The 18,650-nt window shown below is 35.1% G+C and overlaps 1 protein-coding gene across 1 annotated transcript in view; it reads left to right on the plus strand.

Annotated features, from left to right (window-relative positions):
- LOC136815742 (methionine--tRNA ligase, cytoplasmic-like) overlaps window positions 1-18,650 on the plus strand; it is a 45,854-nt gene that overhangs the window by 2,239 nt on the left and 24,965 nt on the right. The window contains exons 2-7 of the mRNA XM_067072192.1: window positions 755-792; window positions 1,191-1,249; window positions 1,472-1,556; window positions 1,756-1,875; window positions 3,076-3,148; window positions 3,825-3,934. Coding sequence (XP_066928293.1) covers window positions 755-792; window positions 1,191-1,249; window positions 1,472-1,556; window positions 1,756-1,875; window positions 3,076-3,148; window positions 3,825-3,934 — 485 coding nt within the window. The remainder of the gene's footprint in view (window positions 1-754; window positions 793-1,190; window positions 1,250-1,471; window positions 1,557-1,755; window positions 1,876-3,075; window positions 3,149-3,824; window positions 3,935-18,650) is intronic.

Genomic DNA, 18,650 nt, shown 5'->3' on the forward strand with positions numbered 1-18,650 from the left:
ACCCTACCCATGGCAACCTTGAAAAAAGTGCCACAGGGTTTTTACATAAATTTTTCTTCTTTTTTTACCCAAAGGCAACTTTTGACAAATGGGCTTAAAAAATTAGTCCTAACACCCTATATTACAACAATACAATGCTGGCAAGTTAACACAACACATTGACAAGTAATCTCTGACGTCTGCTTAAACTCCCACATCAAGATTACGGGATTTGGAGTGCGGGCCGATTTTACTTTCATTTTCAGTGGTTTCGGTTTCGATTTCAAGGCACCCGTGGCCTCTCAGTGCCTTGCACAACGCTGTAAAATCCCACCCTTCATATATATTTGTTTCAATTCGTGATCCTAAGTCTTAGGTTTTTTCTCATCTTCAATTTACTGAAGAAAGCAGGAATTTGATGCCAGAGTTAGATTGTTAACAAAGTGCCGTAAAAAATCATTGAATAAAAGAAGGACTTAAAATCTTGAATATTTTTATTTTGAAAAATTGGTGCAAAAAGTGAAAAAAATAGAAAAGTTTCATTTTTCATTGCATTAACCGAAATGTACTCTAGGGGCTGAGTTAGGTCTCGTATGCGCATCGGTGTATAGTCATTTTTTCTTTTGATCATGAAAGTATAGTCCTTGAAGAGTCAGAAAACGTGTGTGGCGTTATTTGGATCAGGCACAAATTTCCATAATGGCGGGTTTTAGATTTTCAACCCTTTTTAACTTACTGTTCTGTTGAAAAAAATGTATTTTGTTTGTTTTTCTAGATTATGTTTTACCTAAAGGCTGTCCCCCTATTGCTCAGGTATGTTGTAATTAAGAATTTTTTTTAATAACCTCCCAGGGATTGAGAATTGCATTTCACATCGCATCTTACTTTTAAGCCTGAAAGTATTAATTTATTAGCTGTAAAGATGCAAGATTCATGCTTGCTAACTAAATACACTATTTCTGACGTATAAATAATCATTCCTAAGACTCCCAATTTTTGCGCCAGACCGTATTTTGGGACATACATAGTGAGGTCAGATAACTAGCCTGATATTAACTGCTTTTTTAATTCAGATGATTCATTTTTCGTTTTGTTCTTTAAACCATGCCATTTTTTGCAGTGCATTTAAATCAAAATGTCAAATTATTTCAAATCACGTCCTAAATTAGAAATGATAATAATTTCATCATAAAATTGTATTTTGTTTTCAGCTTCCAATATTAGAAGTTGCAGATGGAAAATATTTATTTCAAAGTGATGTTGCTGTTGAGTAAGCCTATTTTCTATTCAAACAACCTTAATTGAAATAAAAGGGTGCTTAGGCTCCAATTACTAACTTGAAATACTTTAAATTTTCTGGAATCACAACGATCAGCAAATGTCAGCTGATGTTTTGTGTCTCTGTTTTCTTTTACCTTCCCTATAAATTTCATTGTGTTTTGAGGGAAAGGGAAAACAATAATGATGGTTGCTCATACTTGTTCAATTTTAGTTTTATATTCAACAAAGCTGGAAAAGGTATCAATAAAGTTGAAGAAATTGATGAGCTGATTGAGTATGACATCATTAAAGTACAGGTAGAAGATTAATTTAGCAACGCCTATTTAAGTAACATGTCTTTGGTAGTATCTTGCTCTCTCTATCCCTTTCTGTACCAGTAAAAATTGAAAGCAAAATATTGATTGAGATTGATATTTTTTCCAAAAATTGTATCGTGAAGTGAGAGTCCATGAAGAATTGTTCTAATCTCTCTATCTTGTTCTATTTCATCTTCAGCCTGCAGTTTACCCTTCAATATTGTCACTCATCACAAAGAAAAATGTCAATTCTACACCATTAGCCTCTATTTTTGGTGAATTAGAGAAGAGGCTTGGACAGAATCAGTATCTACTTGGTGTAAGTTGTGCAGGCTTTTATTATTCGTAATGCAATTTTCCGGAAGGTAGAACTGAGCTTCCATGTCACCCAACAGCTGATTGGTTGAAAGTGACGTATTGACTGATTTTACGTCACTTACAACCAATGGGGCCGTCCACATAGTATGTACGCACTAAAATATCGAAAATCAAGTACCCCCTCCCCCCCTGTACGCAAGCGTACGCAAATGGCTATACCCCCCCCTAATAAGTACGTATTTTTCATTCACCCCCCTCCCCCCACCTCGGTTGAAGAAAACTTCGAATTCAAATCATTTGGTTCGGACCTTTATTTCATACATGAAACTCAATGTTTATTAAGAAACTTTTTCTTTACCTTGATGCGTATAAGAAGCGTAAAAGTACGTACTAAGCGTACGTACTATGTGGACGGCCCCAATCAGCTATTGGGTTTGTGATGTAATGTCAGAAGACATTGCTGTGGTGCATATCATGAATATTTTTTGGAGAAGTCAAAAGGCCATGTTTATGATTTCTTTTCCTTAAATTGTTGTATAAAAAGTGTACTTTGCTCGAGGCTAATCAAAATCAACTAGCAAATTATTATAAACTAAATCATAGAAGTTCGTTGAGTTGCAAAACAAGGTTTTTTCGAAACACTGCAGAAGAAATTGTATTTCTTGACAATAGTCTATGACCAATAAGCATAAGTATGGTATAATACTGGGTGAGTCACAAAAAGGTTACTCTCTTTCAAGTAGATTTTCTCGAAATCTAAAAATTTTAAAATAACGAATTATTTTCGATTGAAAAGAAAAAAGATAAACTTTGAGGGGTCATTTATTAAATTTAGTTCATTAGATCAAAAATTAAACTCCATTGAATAAAAAAGTTACTTTCAAAAAGGGCTCGAAATGGTGCACCCAGTATCAGGGAAGGTCAAGGAATTTTTTAGCTAGAATGCTAAGCAACCCCAGCCCTGACCCGAAAATTGGAATTGCTTACAAAAAAATGTGTATCCTTACATTTAAAATCTCTTAAAAGATTTTAACAAAATCTTTCCAACTGATAACAACAACAATAATGTTAACCTAATTTGATTTAAAAAAAGCAAATGATATGCAAAAACATTTTATTTCAAAACTTGTTGCACAAACACATTTTGTTTGTTTTTTAATTCAATTTCATGGCAAATTTTTGAAGATATTTCTCTATTTAGAACACATTGACATCTGCAGACACATTGTTTTGGGGATCGTTATATGGATTGTTGCAAGATGATAAAACCAGAAGTAAGAAGCCTAATTTTCAAATATTACTGTAAAAAAATAAAGTCTTTACAGAAGAAAAACTTCGAAAACTTCCCTTTTTTCTTACAAATGGCAGACACTTGTCTCTAGCTACTCATTCTTTTTTTTTGTCATTTTTCATCTCCAAATTAGATAAAAACTTACTGGTCATCCTTGGGGGTTTTTGATATCCAAAATTGAATCACCATTTGATATAAATAAAAACTTGAGATAAATAAAGGGGGAGCCCTTCGAAAACTGAATTTCAATGTTTAAGACTTTCTGAAGTTTTCGCCATTTTTTATATGAAAGTAGTACTATGATATATATCAGTGGGGTCTGTTCTAAGCTGTAGGGATCACTGCAAGGTTGTTTGTCAAAATTGACAAAAAAACACTTATCACCAGGTACTAATTGAAGTGGTCAAAAGTATTATAAATTCATATAAAAAACTGACTTTCAACATAGTACCTTGTGCCTTTGAACTAAAAACGTAATTTTACTCTAAGATGAATTTTTGGCACTGGTCCAGTGTACCCTCCTATCTATATAATTTTAGCCTTTTCAAAAGGAATGTTTTTTAGACCTTTGCCTTAGTATAGTAAAATTACATTATTCTCACTAGAAGTTACTGTTTTCAGAATTCATATATAATTTAGAAATCCCAATTGTCTTTCAGGTTCAGCAAGTTCAGTTATAGTGGAATGGTTCAATCGGTTATCCTCTGAAAAAGCTTTCCAATCAGCTGTCAATCAAATCATTGGAAAAAAAGGAATCAGCTCCTGCCAGGTATTTTGTTCTTCCTTTCTTCATGATTGTTATTTTATTTATTTGAGGATAAATAGGTGTTTCGAAGTGGGCCCTGGGCTCATAAGTGAGTGAAGATTCAGACAAATGATCAACATCATTTTATTTTTTTGAAAGGGTTTTTTAATAAACGATACACTTTAAAAATGACATAGGTGAAAAAATATTATAATAACTATTGAAGAAACATCTGCCAATTATTACAAATAAAAAATCTCTGAAAGAAGTTTAGACACTACTGCAACCTGTGAGATGCCACCAATATTTTCAAGTAGTGTAGTCTTTCATTTACTTCTATATATAATAAATTATGTCCATACTTTGCATAGGGTTATTTGTACTTCCAATGTGTTTAATGTTGATTAAAGGTCGAAAGCTCTTTACTTTAGTCTAGAATACTAGACGACTAGCTCAAACATCGTAGAAATTAAGTAAAAAGTAAAGGAACAAAATTGTAATTTATAATTTCCGTACTATCTCGTAACAAATATGGTATTATCAAATAACACTTTTATATTACAGTATTACACGAATTATAAACTAACACCGTCTACTGTACTCCCAATTGACTGTTATTGTTGAAAACGAATATTATGGTCGATGCGACGATAACATTATATTGTTCATCTTTGCTAATAAAACTCGAACGTTTTTCTCAACTAGAATGTCCTTAATGCAAATGTCTACAGTATTCTGTTTATAGAAACCCAGCAATTTACAACCTTTTCTCATCATCAAGTTCAATTCACGTCCGACAAAACTTGTATCGTCATGACCATTCAAGAGGATTGTTAAAGTTTTCTTTCCTCTTCCAAAAGAATTGTATAAAGTCAGATCGGTGTCAAAATAAAATCGTCGGGTCGTAATATCAAACCGTCAGATCGTCGGGCCGAGCCGTCAGGCCGTAATGTCAAACTGTCAGACCGTCGGGTCGAACCGTCAGGTCGTAATGTCAAAAGGTCAGGTCGTCGGGTCGAACCGTCGGGTCGTAATGTCAAAAGGTCAGGTCGTAATATCAAAGGGTCGGGTCGTAATATCAAAAGGTCGGGTCGTGATGTCGAACGGCTGGGTCGTAGCGTCGAACCAGACTGCTGGGTTAAACTGCGGGGATACAATGCCGGATTATCGGGTTTATCGGGCTTATCGGATTAGTTAAAATCTCGTTCCGCAGAATACTATAAATTAAATTCTTGGAAAATATATCTGGGGCCTTAAAATAATGATGTTCCTAAAATGATCCAGCAAGGAAAATTTTGACACGTGCATGGACAACAACACATGGAGACAGGATGGAGATCCCTCCCCATGGGATGATGGCTCCAGTTTCTTCCAAAAGCTGTGTAACAATCAGATCCGACTGACAATTGTTATGTTACAGGTTGAAACACGAGTTTCTGCTGGAAAGATACAGTTTATAAATAAATTCCAAACAACTGACAACCTACCAATAGCTTTGGAACACTCCATAATAAAGGACGATGGCTCTTCTATTGTGGATTGACTTTTCTGGTAACCCCAAACACGACGTGGCATGAAAGTGAAGAGACATGATTTGTTGGTTTTTGTTTGATTTGTTGACTCATATATTTCGTGGCAAATGGGATAGCAAATGACTTTTCATGTTGCTTGGCTCTACGTATGATACCTCTAACTTAGAACACCTCCAGAATGTCGAAAAAAGCATTTTACGAGATAAGTTTCGATTATAATTTTCATGGAAATTTTTAATCGACAGATTTGACTTGGCGTCAGTTTTGTTTGGTTGATAAAAATCTTTAGCTACACCATGACCGTGGGATGATTTGTTATACAATGACTTTTTATGCCTGGCTTGGTTATGACAGAACAGTATTTGACCTTATGTATGTGCACGTGAAAGAAGGTTGGTCACAACACATGCCACAAGTTTGTGTTTGACAGAAAAATTCCATTTTTATAACCAGAAGTTATGGAGATGAGCTGATGCAAAACATTTTAAGCAACAAGTATCATGATCATTAAAAGCAATGAAATGCCACATGATTAGTATCAGCAGAATATGGAAAAAAACATTTTACAAGAAATTGTTGATAGAAATTATACATTATACAGATATAGGGACTTATTTTTACAATTTTGGCGGTGTGGGTTTTGTTGGTTGATAATGTTTACACAGTGGGATGGTTTTCCAAAAACTGTTATATTGGTTGTTGTTTGTTGGAATTGATTACCAAAAAAAAAATACTTTATTTTTTTCATGAATCGAAAAAACTGTGTGGATGGTTGACATCTTTCTCTAGTCTTGTAAACCAATGCAGTGTCTGTTCTCAAATCTTGAAAGCTCTATACCTACTAAATTGAAGCTCTGACTAGCTCTGTTTTTAAAACTTTGAGCCATATTTTTTTCTTTGTTGCTAGATAGATTTTTACTTTGTCGTAATGTAAATTTATGGTAAAGTTTTAGTTTTCGAGTTTAGTTCATCTACAGTAGTATTTTTTCAGTAATCGTTTCTTGTAAATATAGTAACATTTAACTAGACTCATTGCCCTCATTATATTCAAATTTGTATTTTCTTAGGACCGATAAGTACATATTTTTAAACACCAAAACAAAGCAAACAACATGCCAGTTCTTTATGTATACTTTACTGCGTGCTTTGATTTCTATTTTAATCAACCCTCTTCTCAGCTGCTGATCTTTCAACTATCATTTAGGTCATTTAGAAGTATAGAATGGGCTTCCATAGAAAATAGAAGTACCATTTTCTAAGTATTTTGTGCAAATTTTCAACAAAGTACCTCGACTGTCCTTGTGCCTTATGTTAAAGTTGTTCTGATGGAGGACATTGCCATTTTTGGTAGCCTTCACATATCAATAAGGAGCTTTGGTGTAAATGTTTTTTTCTGATGAAATTATACTAATCTGGAACTATTAAGCCTTTATGAACTTTCTAGAACAGTGATCTTGTTTTAATCTTGAGAAACACTGGAAAAATAGGATATAGTAGGGGGAAATTTGTTCGTTTTTTTGAGGTCGCTCGACTTTTTTAGTCAAAGCACTTGTTATACACTTTTGGAAAGCTAAGGGGTAGGGGAATCAAAATAACTTGGGTGCCAATTTTTTTCCGACACTTTGGTGTGATTTTCGGACAAATACGAAGGCCTCAAAAATCATAGGGTGAAAAATTAATGAAAATTTTAGCTTGAAAAAACGGAGACCTGTTGTATATTTTTGGAAAGCTCTCAAAAAATTAAGATTAGTGATATATTGCGAGTATAGGTGATTTCTTTACCTAACTCGAGATATTAATCCTTAAAAGCAGTGTTTTTCAGTGTTTTTCAGCCAGAAGAAACATCTGTTTTGTGCAGTTTTTGCGCTTTCGGAAGCTCAATATCTCGAGTTAGGTACTGAAATCACCTATACTCGCAATATATCACTAATTTTAATTTTTTGAGAGCTTTCTGAAATATACAACAGGTCTCCGTTTTTTCAAGCTAAAATTTTCATTAATTTTTCACCCTATGATTTTTGCCTGAGACCGTCGTATTTGTCCGAAAATCACACCAAAGTGTCCGAAAAAAAATTGGCATCCAAGTTATTTTGATTCCCCTACCCCTTAGCTTTCCAAAAAAATTCACAGATTTCCTCTGCTTTCTGCCTGAAAACCCTGCCGCCGTATAGCCGAAAACGAAAGTGAAACTGTGAAAACGTCCGCAAATTCGGGCCCAGTCCTCTTCCGAGACGGATGCTAATTATATTGTCTTTGGTCTCCCAAAGATTAAAGAATAAAGCAAGGGTGTATAGCCCACAGATATCTGTAAAGCTCGAAGGGCTAGATTTGCGGCTTTTATCGAAAAGTGAAGCCTAGGTTTGGAAGGATTTCCTACCAAAGTCACGTGACTAAAATATGCAATTTCACCGGTTTGAGAGATGTGAAATAGCGTTTGCCGCCTATGTTTTTTCATCTCGCGCTCCGAAAACAATTAAAATGCTAGATCCTATCCATCGGCACGAAATTGAAAAAGTCAAATTTTTGCTTCACTTTTTTTTGCTGGAGAAAGCTTAAAGTTGCCTATCTAGCCCTTCGTGCTTAGATATCTGTGGTATAGCCCCCCTACAATTAAGCACAGAAGAGAAAGATATTTAGGATTATTCTTAGACTAGAGTCTATGAACTTTGCTTTCTCTGATAATTTTAGAGCGTCATCCAGTCTATCAATAAGCACTAAGTGGACTCCAGGCTAGATTTATTCTAAAAACGTCAGAAAAATAAAAAAGCTATGATGTACATCGGGCCTTAAGAAATGATATTTTACAGAACGATGTTAAATATCCCGATAAACCGGCATTGGATCCCGGCTGTTTAAACCGGCGGTCTAGCTCGACGCTTCGATCCGACCTTTGATATTACGACCCGACCTTTTGACATCACGACCTGACCCTTTGATATTACGACCTGACCCTTTGATATTACGACCCGACCCTTTGATATTACGACCCGACGGTTCGACCCGACGACTTGACCTTTTGACATTACGACCCGACGGTTCGACCCGACGACCCGACGGTTCGACCCGACGACCTGACCTTTTGACATTACGACCCGACGGTTCGACCCGACGATCTGACAGTTTGACATTACGGCCTGACGGTTCGGCCCGACGATCTGACGGTTTGACATTACGACCCGACGTTTTGATTTTGACACCGATCTGACTTCATAGAATTGAAACAGCAAAAGAAATGGGCCTCGGAGATGTGTTTGATTCCTAATTTATCCATAAGTTTCGCCATCAGCTTCTCTTGAAAATGTGGTAACACAAAATGAATGTTCAATCCTTTATTTTTCAAGAGAGAAACGAATTGAAATGTTGAATCCAAATCGAAGAAGTCTAGAAACGCTGCCCAATCCACTTTGACATAAACTTGAAATTACGTTTGAACATTTATGTAATGTGAAATCTGAGACAAAAGTGTGTTTGTTCTGTTAAAAACGATCGAAACTAGGGTCAATGATCAATTTGAATGTGTCTTTCTATACAAATGTAATAAATTATCAATTGCAAATGATCGTTCGTGTATGAAATGCATAAAGTATCGATAAGGTGGAGTTTTCTGGGAAATCTTATATTTTCAAATCATGATGATATAAGGAGTTTTTCAATTTTGTTATCTAGCTCATATGGTACAAATATGCTCCTAAACAATAACGGTTGATTTTGGTTGTTACAAATTGTTTGTATAAAATTGTCTGAAAAACTTTGTAAAGTAAGGAGTCCGCCCTAGAATATCAAGTAAGTTATTGGGTACAGAAACAACATCAAATGTCTTCTCTCTAACATCAGCTCTTATGCTTCTCTTCTTTCCAATAACTTGCACTGATGATTGTGAATTCTCATCAATGCAAGGCAGTAATAAATACAAATCGAACAAATCTCTAGAGGCGTAATGATGACAAATTATAACGCGATAAAATATAATATACCTAAAAGACACTAATTGCCTAGTCGTAAAATTGATATGAAATAAAAGTAACATTTGTAGTACCCGATTTATTTTCAATACACGATGGCTTACTATTTGTCAATTTCTTTTTTAATCACCCCTAATATTTTAATCCATCTCAAGATTGTTTATCATGACAAAAATCATTTCAAGTGTTTTGTGCCATAGAAAGTCTTCACTGCAAACCAGAATATAATTTTTATCCCATAATTGGGGGGTTTCTTTACAGAGCTCATCAACAAATGATATCATCATTATTTCATTCTGTGAATGAATTCTTTTTCTACCACCATCAAATGTGGTAAATACTAAAGTGGTGGTTTTATCCTTATTCAAAGAATCTAGATCATGAGAATGTGAGGGGAAATCATCAATATATTCGATGCCTAACTCTTGCAATAATCTTCTCATCCACTCTTTTTCAAAAATATCGGGTAGAAAATAAACGACTTTTAATCCTTTTGATTTCAAAAAACACATGAATTGTATTATACTTTCTGTATCCAAAATTGCAGCGAATAGATCCCAAATTCCGATGAAAATGGTTGTAGATTCAACCAGATTGCTGTTAAATTGATAATTTGATAAATGTCTAATATGTTTTTGATCGAAACAATTATAATCAGGGTTTGATATCAGTTTAAATAGTTCTTTATGAGACTGCAACAAACTGTGAACCTTAATTGACCAAACACTGGCGAATTGAAAAATGAAACGGTGATACGGTAGCCAGCTTTGTATTGATGGAATCGTTGGAGTATATGGCGTCAAAAGGCCAACTATGATCACAGTGTACTTTTCATGTAAAGCTAATTTTTGCAATGTTTGATAATTCTTTGTCACCAAATCACTGATAAAGAGGACCGTGTTTCTAATGTTTTCACTTTCTGATGTTGTTTCATGGTCTGTTTTTGTATTGGCCTTATCTTTATGACAATTTTGGTTCAATTCTTCAACAATTTGCTCCATATCGGTTTTTTTTAAATAATAATTACTTGACCTTGAGACCGTCCTTGTATAACCCTCTTGGACTTCTTCTAATATCATTATAAAGTTTTTTTCATTGACCGTTACAAAAGACTTTTCCATTGGATGATAAATTCGAATAACCAGGCATGGATCTCTGGTCAATAGTTGTAAGAATCGACAATAGTTGTATAAGGTGCTGTCGTTTGTGTGTCCTCCGCCTTCCACAAGCCAATCAATGAGTATTGATAAACGCGTTTTAACCAAACAATAAGATCTTTTAGATTCTACAGTAGATATTATCCAAACGAAAGCATATGTAGCCATTACTGCAAAAAAGAATGACTTTGTCATTTTGGTTTGATCTTTCTAAGATTCGTTTAAGACTCCTTTGGCAGAAGAACCCTTCATTCGGACATACGGGGAAAATGCGAAATCTTTGATTGTCCGAGAATCAGCGAAACTGTCCGGAAACTACTTTAAATTCCGACCAACTTTTAAGTGAGCAAGTAAACACCATAAATGTACATTCAATGCCAGATAAAATCAGATGAAGTTTCCATCAGACCATCAGCTTTAGCAGTATCACTCTCATAAAGATATGAATTACACCTCACCTCTTCAATGCGAAAAAATTCTAATTTAAGATAAAGTACAGGAACATTGCACACTTTTTTTTATAAGAACATCTAAATTTTTTAATCCTTTGGATGTTCTTAACTTTTCATTTTGGAGTCTAAAAATGTTCTTTACATGTTCATATTTTCCCCATTTTGTGAGTAATTTTGTCCTTTTCCCAAGAATTTGTGTGTCTTCAAAGCCTTAAATTGTTCTTAACTTTTTCAAAAGATTTTGGCCATCGAAGCCTTATGTTCTTTATATAGTTTGTTCAAAATATTAAAAAACATGTATTTGTTGTTGGTATGACCAGGACAGATCAGGAAACGATTAGTATGTTAAAGGACATCCTCTACAAATTTGGTGAAATATTGAATTGTTTTCTACCAGTCCATGTCAAATATGTTTTAAACTTCTTTGGATTGGATATTTTGAGATAAATTTAACTATGCGTAATCCAAGACGATGACGAAAAGAAAGGGTGAGAGTGGTGCCTTCTGATCTGGATCTGAGCACTTTTCAACGAAAAAATATTGGAAAATGAAGAAGCAAAACTTTTCAGTTGCTTGTGTTTTAAAAACTTGTTTTTCAAAACAGATGTACTCTGTTTTTTAAGATGACAGTAAACGCACAAAAGTAAAAAAAAGTAAATTCTCCATCATTAATTACTGCAAAATTTATAATATACACAAAAAATCTTTTTAGAAGATCATTTCCTACAATCAAAGACAGATAAGGAAGAAAGCAAAGAGATACTTATTCAAATTACATCACGTATTTAATTGCCTAAATTAAAAAAGACCAAAACAATCATTTTTTTTCTAAATGTGAAAGAAGATAGCAGAGAATACAACAGAATCTCCACAGCTCTAACAATCACGGAGTACCTGTATTTCTTTATTTCTTTATATTTGAATAAAAGACTTGTTTTCAAATTTCTCAAGCAATACTTCAGTTTCAATAAACTTGCTGCTATTGTTAAAAGATATTACAAAACGCTATAAGACTGAGCACTTTTTAACAAAAAAACAAAAAAAATCAACTTTGACTAGTTGACCAATATGGAAATGCAGAACAAAAACTATTCATCTTCTTGTGTTTTAAACTTCTTTTCCGAGAGAGGTGTACTCTGATTCGGAACGTGCAATTGACAAAACTACGGTGTATACGGCGATAACATTATGCGATTCATATTTGCCATTATAGCGCGGAGATAATGTTCGACTAGAATATCTTCAATGCATATCTCCATAACATTATCCACATCTTGAACCAAAGGTTTGCAACCTTTTTTCAGGACCAATTTCAATTCACGTCCAATAAATCCGTAATCATCGAAACCATTCAAGAGGGTTGTTAAAGTTTTCTTTCCTACAAAGGAAGGGAAAATGTTAAAAAAATTGGCATTGGTAATAAATGGTATATCTAGATTACCCAATGTGTGTGCCATTAATTCTTTTTGGAAATGTGGTAACACAAAATGAATGTTCAATCCTTTATTTTTCAAGAGAGAAACGAATTGAAATATTGTATCCAAGTCCAGGAAGTCTAGAAATGCTGCCCAATCCACTCTTACGTAAACCTCATACTCTTTTCGAACTTTTTTATCAAACTTGAAATCTGTGACGAGAGCGTGTTTGTTGTGTTCAAAACGATCGAAATTAGGGTTGATTATCAATCTGAATAGATCTTTTTGCGAATGTAATAACTCGTCAATTGCAAATGATCGATCATGTATGAAATACATAAAGTATTGATAGGCTGGTAGCCATGTTATAAACGAGTTTGCAACTTCAATATCTCGACTATCAAAGAAAGCAACTATCAACAAAGAAAAATTTGACTCAAACTTGCAGAGTTCTTTCAAAGAATGTTCATAACCATTTAAACGGAATTTTCTAATGTAGAGGATAGTATGAGCTCGATGAGAGTCATTCTTCAACTCTGAGGAAGTTTGTATCAAAGACTCCGCTGTGATATGATTGGGGTTCACTTTCCCTCTTTGATATTCCAGAATCGATTCCAAAGCACTTTCGAAATTAGTTTCATTCAATGTAACTAAAGAGTTTTGTAATGGCTGAAAGATTTGAATATCTAGACATGGATCTCTGGTCAGCGTCTTTAAATAACGACAATATTGAGTCACAACACTTTCAAAAGGATAATCGATAATACCATGCCAGTCGATGAAAATATTCAATCGTTTTTCTGTTAAACATTTGGGTATCATACTATTTCTTGATCTAACTCCATTTGTAGGATTCAGTAATAAGAACATGAAAACCAAGGTATACAATCCCAACACCATTATTTTAAGTATTCAAATATATTAAGATTCTAATAAAATTTCTGTTCAAATTATACTTTCTGGTATAGAATTGTATCGGTGAAACTCTATCGGTTCTTATATTAGTTATCTATGTATTGAAATAACGAAAACTCCTCACAGAATTGTGAAGAAGAAGAATTGTCATTTTCCTCATCAAAAGAAATAAAGGAAGTAATTTCCATAGCATAACAATCAAAGGGAAACACGTCACTGGAATGAAAGCAATCAAAGAAAAACATATTCCCATCTCCCAGATACGCTCCCCTAAATAAAAGTGCGATTGTGCACGTATTTATTTTCTATTCTCAATTTTAAATAAAGGATGTTTGTCTTCATACATCTTCATATAAGTAAGTAAGTCTGCAACCCCAGTCAACCGCCCTGAAGGCTCCTCTTTGGATCTTTGGCTATCTACCTGAAGGTAGGGGAGGGCTCCACTCTTTCTCCCTGGATTGCTCCACTTACCCTTGATTCTTCTCTTTTTGTTGAGCATCAAGCAGAGAGGCCTCAAGTACCATTTTGAGAATCTTTGGTATGACCCGGCTGGGGGTTGAACCCATAACCTTGCGAATCGTAGCCGGATGCTCTACCACTGCACTACGGTCGCTCTAAAGGTCTACGGTCGCATCTTCATATAAAACATACGTAAGAATGTCATCGATGATTGGTATATATGGAAGGCGACTAAATTTTCTAAATTAAATTTCTATTCTAAATAAAATGTTTCGAAAAATCGAATATTTTCTGAAGGAATTCGGAAATTCCTTAAGAAAGATAGTTAATATAAGCAGTTTTTCAATTTCGTTCGATCAAATCTAGTTCAATATGGTGCAATGTACTCCTAATATATTAAGAGCGAGATTATGTATCGGAGATATTCTACGGCTACGGTTGCAGGGCTGCCCATACGGGTCGTCGCCAAAGGCGACATGTCGTTGTCTACTTTGCTCTATACGGGAAACCACACCAAAACACTGTAAGCAAAGTCGACATAATACCGTGCGTCAAATATCGAACTTGCTTTCACCTGCCATTACTTGCCTTACTCCCCATTTCCCTCGCCGCTTTAACCGTAGCTGTAAATAATTCCAGATACATAATCTCGCTTACGACCGGTTAGTGAGGGCTATTCTGGGAAATATTGCCCAAGGTCCAGAAAAAAAACCTAAAATGGATTGTTTTAATTACTGACGTCAAAAATGAAAAAAAATGAGCAGTGTGGAGAAAGTAACCGGTTAACAATAGCGAGATTATCAGCCAATTCGATTGACTTCCAAATTTGCCATACTCACCAACTTTGCCAAATCTACAATTTCAATGTCAAAAGATCACAGCTTCATGGCAAATTTGTACATCGCTACGCTGCGCATGGGCAAATGGCAATGCCCGAAATGTGACGGAGCCCGATTTTCGAAAATGCCGGAAATATGCCGGAAAAACGGTGTTTTTGGCATTTTCTCGAGATTTTATGATTAGTTTGTTCTTATTTTTTGCTCAAAGATACGTATTAACAATGCCCAAAACATGGCCGAGTCCAATTTTTGAGAAAATTTTTTTTCGGAAATATGCCGGAAATCGCCGTTTTTCTAGATTTTCATTGGACTTTTTCCTTATAATTGGTTGTTTTTTCATTCAAAAACATTATTAATAGCAATGTCCACCATCAAGCATGTTTCAATTTTCAATAAAATTGATTTTTGAAGCCGGAACTATTTAAAAATCGCCGGAACAACCTATTTTCGCCGGAAAGACAGTATTTCTTGAATTTCTCATGCTGTACTTTTTATTTGTTTATGAAATTTTGCACACTGATACAAAATGACAATATCTAAAATGTGACGGAGCCCGATTTTCGAAAAACATTTTTTCCGGCCGAAAATGCCGGAAATATGCCGGAAAAACCGGTTTCTTGGCATTTTCTCGAGATTTCATCATTAGTTTTTTCTGATTTTTTGCACAAAGATGCGTAATAGCAATGCCCAAAACATGGCCGAGTTTGATTTTTTAGAAAAATTCTTTTCTGGCCAGAAATATACCGGAAATCGCCGTTTTTGCAGATTTTCATTGGATTTTTTCCTTACATTTTTCCTTTTTCCACATCTTTTTCACACAAAAACATTATTGATAACAATGCTAACCATCAAGCATGATTTTTTCGACCAGAACTTTCTATTTATTTTTTCCCTACAACCCTCCCCTCTCCCTCCATCAACAATCAATGATGAATTTATTACGTTATGCATTTTCGCTAAATGCTATATTTTCTGACTGATTTTTTTCATTTTTCTCCTCGCATTGCTATCTAACTTTCATCATCAGGTAGGTCCATTCAGCATCTAGCTTGTTGGACCTACCTCGGTGGGGTGGAGGTCCTATAAATTAACCCATGTTCGTTCGTTCGTTAGTTAGTGTGTTAGTTACCAGCTTTTCTCGAGATTGGCTCATTAGTTTTTTCTGATTTTTGGCACAAAGGTGCATGACCATAAACCCTCGAATGTGACGGAGCCCGATTTTCGAAAAACAATTTTTTTGGGCAAATTTGGGCCAAAAAACGGCTTAAAAACGGGTTTTTTGGACTTTGTGAAAAATTGGATTATTAATTTTTTCTGATTTTTAGCATGAAAGTAGGGTACAATCATAGTTAAAGGATGGCTCAAGCAGATTTTTGCAAAAAAAATTTTTTGGCTCAAAAATCGCATTTTTATCTATAAGAACCACTTTTAATAAGAATACATCAATATTCTTAGCCATATTATTATTATTATATTTATTAGTTTTTTTACTATGAAAATGTCACGGTGGAGGGTAATGATTTGAGTTTTCTGTAAACACTTATTATTTTTTTGGCTGAAAACGAATCTTTATCTATAAGAATCACTATTTATGAGCATATCAATGTTATTAGCCAAATTGTTTTTTTATTATTATTTTTTCTAACAGAAGAAAATGTCACGGTAGAGTGCGACGGTTTGAGTTTTCTGGAAACCTTATTTATTAAGCTGTGCATTTTTCTGATAGTGGTTTTTATAAAGAAAAGCGCTTAATAGCTTTTTTATTTATTTTTCAAAAATCTTTTTCAATAGTGTTGATAGTTTCTCTGTTCTCTCAATAGATATGCTTTCATTTTCTTTAATGTTTTGTATTTTGATCAGTTATGTCTTATGTGTTTCATTGTTTCAATGTTCACTTATTAGTTTGATAACCAGGTAGGTCCATAAAAGTATCGCTTGTTTATTTGGCATTTATGGCACTCAAATTTTGCTACATTTGCCAAATTTTTGTCAATCGAATGAAAACTAATTGGCAATCAGGGCAAAAACGGCATATTTTGAAGTCAATCGAATTGGCTGTATGTCATCATCATCATCGTTCGGCTGCGGAGCAGGCGACTGCAAGTTTCCTCCATCTTTGTTTTGAGCAGCTCGGGACACGTCGTTTGCCGTCAGAACACCAGTTGGGTCAATTGATTTTAAAATTGAGTCGACGAAAGACATCATTTGGCTTCCAGGTGGTTGTTTGCCGTGTGGTGGAAGGTACAGAGCATAAATGTTGATTGGTTCGTTCTTGTCCATTCGCAGGATGTGGCCAATGAACTTGAGTTGACGCATTCTGACAGTTGACATTAGCGGAGATGATGAGCTGGCTTCGTAGATTTGTTGATTGGAAACTCTATCAAGTCTTTTAATTCCAAGGATAGTCAGGCATCTTGTTTGGAATGTGTTGATCTTTGAAGCCATTACTTTGGTGATAACCCATGTTTCACAATTGTAGAGGAGGACGGATAAATATATATTTATAAATAAATATTTCAATCTTCAGATGGATTGGAACGAAATCCGAACGCCAGATTTTTTCAAGCTTCCAGAACACAGACCAGCTAAGTCCGTGTCTCCTTTTGAAGTCAGAAAGACTTTTTGCAACCATGGACCCCAAATACCGGAAATCATCAACCCGATTCAGTGCGTTTTGACCAACCATAAGATGTTGGTTGGTGGGGCAATTTAATGTGAGATATTCGGTTTTGTCAGTGTTTATCATCAGTCCGACTGAGGCAGCGGAATCTGTTGTGCTGGAGAGTTGCTTCTGTGCGCGAGAAATACTGGATTCAAGGAGGGCAATATCGTCAGCAAAATCGTCAGCAAAATCGTCAGCAAAATCAAGATCGTTAAGGATAATGTCTTGATGTCTTCTGGATCTTCTTGGGTGGGTTACGAACCCTCCTGCAGGATTTTTATTTTATGCATCTATCATAACAAAGTCTAATACGATTATGAATAGAAAGTGTGCAAGAACATCACCTTGAAGCACCCCGGTTGTGACATCAAACTCCTTAGATATTAGGCTTTCAATAAGGACAGCACTCTTGGAATCGTCATATAGTACTCGTATGGCATCTACAATAGGTTTTGGTATACCATACGATCGTAGAATCTTGAACATGCAATCTCGATTTATCGAATCGAAAGCCTTGCGAAAGTCGATAAAGGTAGCAACAAGTGGGAGTTGTTTAATTGTGCAACCTTCAATAATGCGTCTCAGTATATGGACTTGTTGGGCGCAACTTCTACCGGATCTAAAACCAGCTTGGTTTGGTCGAAGTCTACGATCGACGATATCGTATATTCTGTTTAGTAGGAGTTCGTTGTAGACTTTAGCACAGATTGACATAAGTGTTATACCTCTGTAATTATTCATTAAAGATAGGTCTCCCTTTTTAGGGACAGGAATAATTAAATTGGTGATCCATTGTTTAGGAGGAACTTTGTTAACGTAAACTTTGTGGCAAAAATCATGGACAATGGAAGCCATTGCATCGCCTCCGTCAAGAAGATATTCTGGAGTGATTCCACAGTCCAGTCCAGGTGATTTGTTTCTTTTTAGAGATTTTATGGCTTTGATAGTTTCATTAAGTGTCGGGGGATCAGTATTTATTGGAAGATCAATTTCATCAGGCGCGGGATCAGCAGCTGGTGTAGTTGATCTGTTGTCGAGGAGAGCACTAAAGTATTCCTTCCATTCTTTGAGGATTTCCTGCTGATTAGCTGGGTCTGTACCGTCCTGTTTTTTTACTTTCGAGGGTAATTGACATTTTTTTCCAGATAACTCGTTGATTATGGACCAGACTTTGTTAACTTCTTTCTTGTTGCTAGCCTCTGTAAGTTCAGCGAGTTGCTTTTCAAGATGTTTCCGTTCGTCATCTTTATATGATTGATTCAATGAGACATTTAGCTCTTTCAGTTGTCTCCTTGAGACAGTAGATTTAGAGATGATGTCTCTTTTCTTTGCAGCATCCCGAAGTTT

The sequence above is a fragment of the Clytia hemisphaerica genome, unplaced genomic scaffold (assembly GCF_902728285.1).
Source record: "Clytia hemisphaerica strain Z4C2 unplaced genomic scaffold, Clytia hemisphaerica genome assembly, whole genome shotgun sequence".
Classification (NCBI taxonomy): domain Eukaryota; kingdom Metazoa; phylum Cnidaria; class Hydrozoa; order Leptothecata; family Clytiidae; genus Clytia; species Clytia hemisphaerica.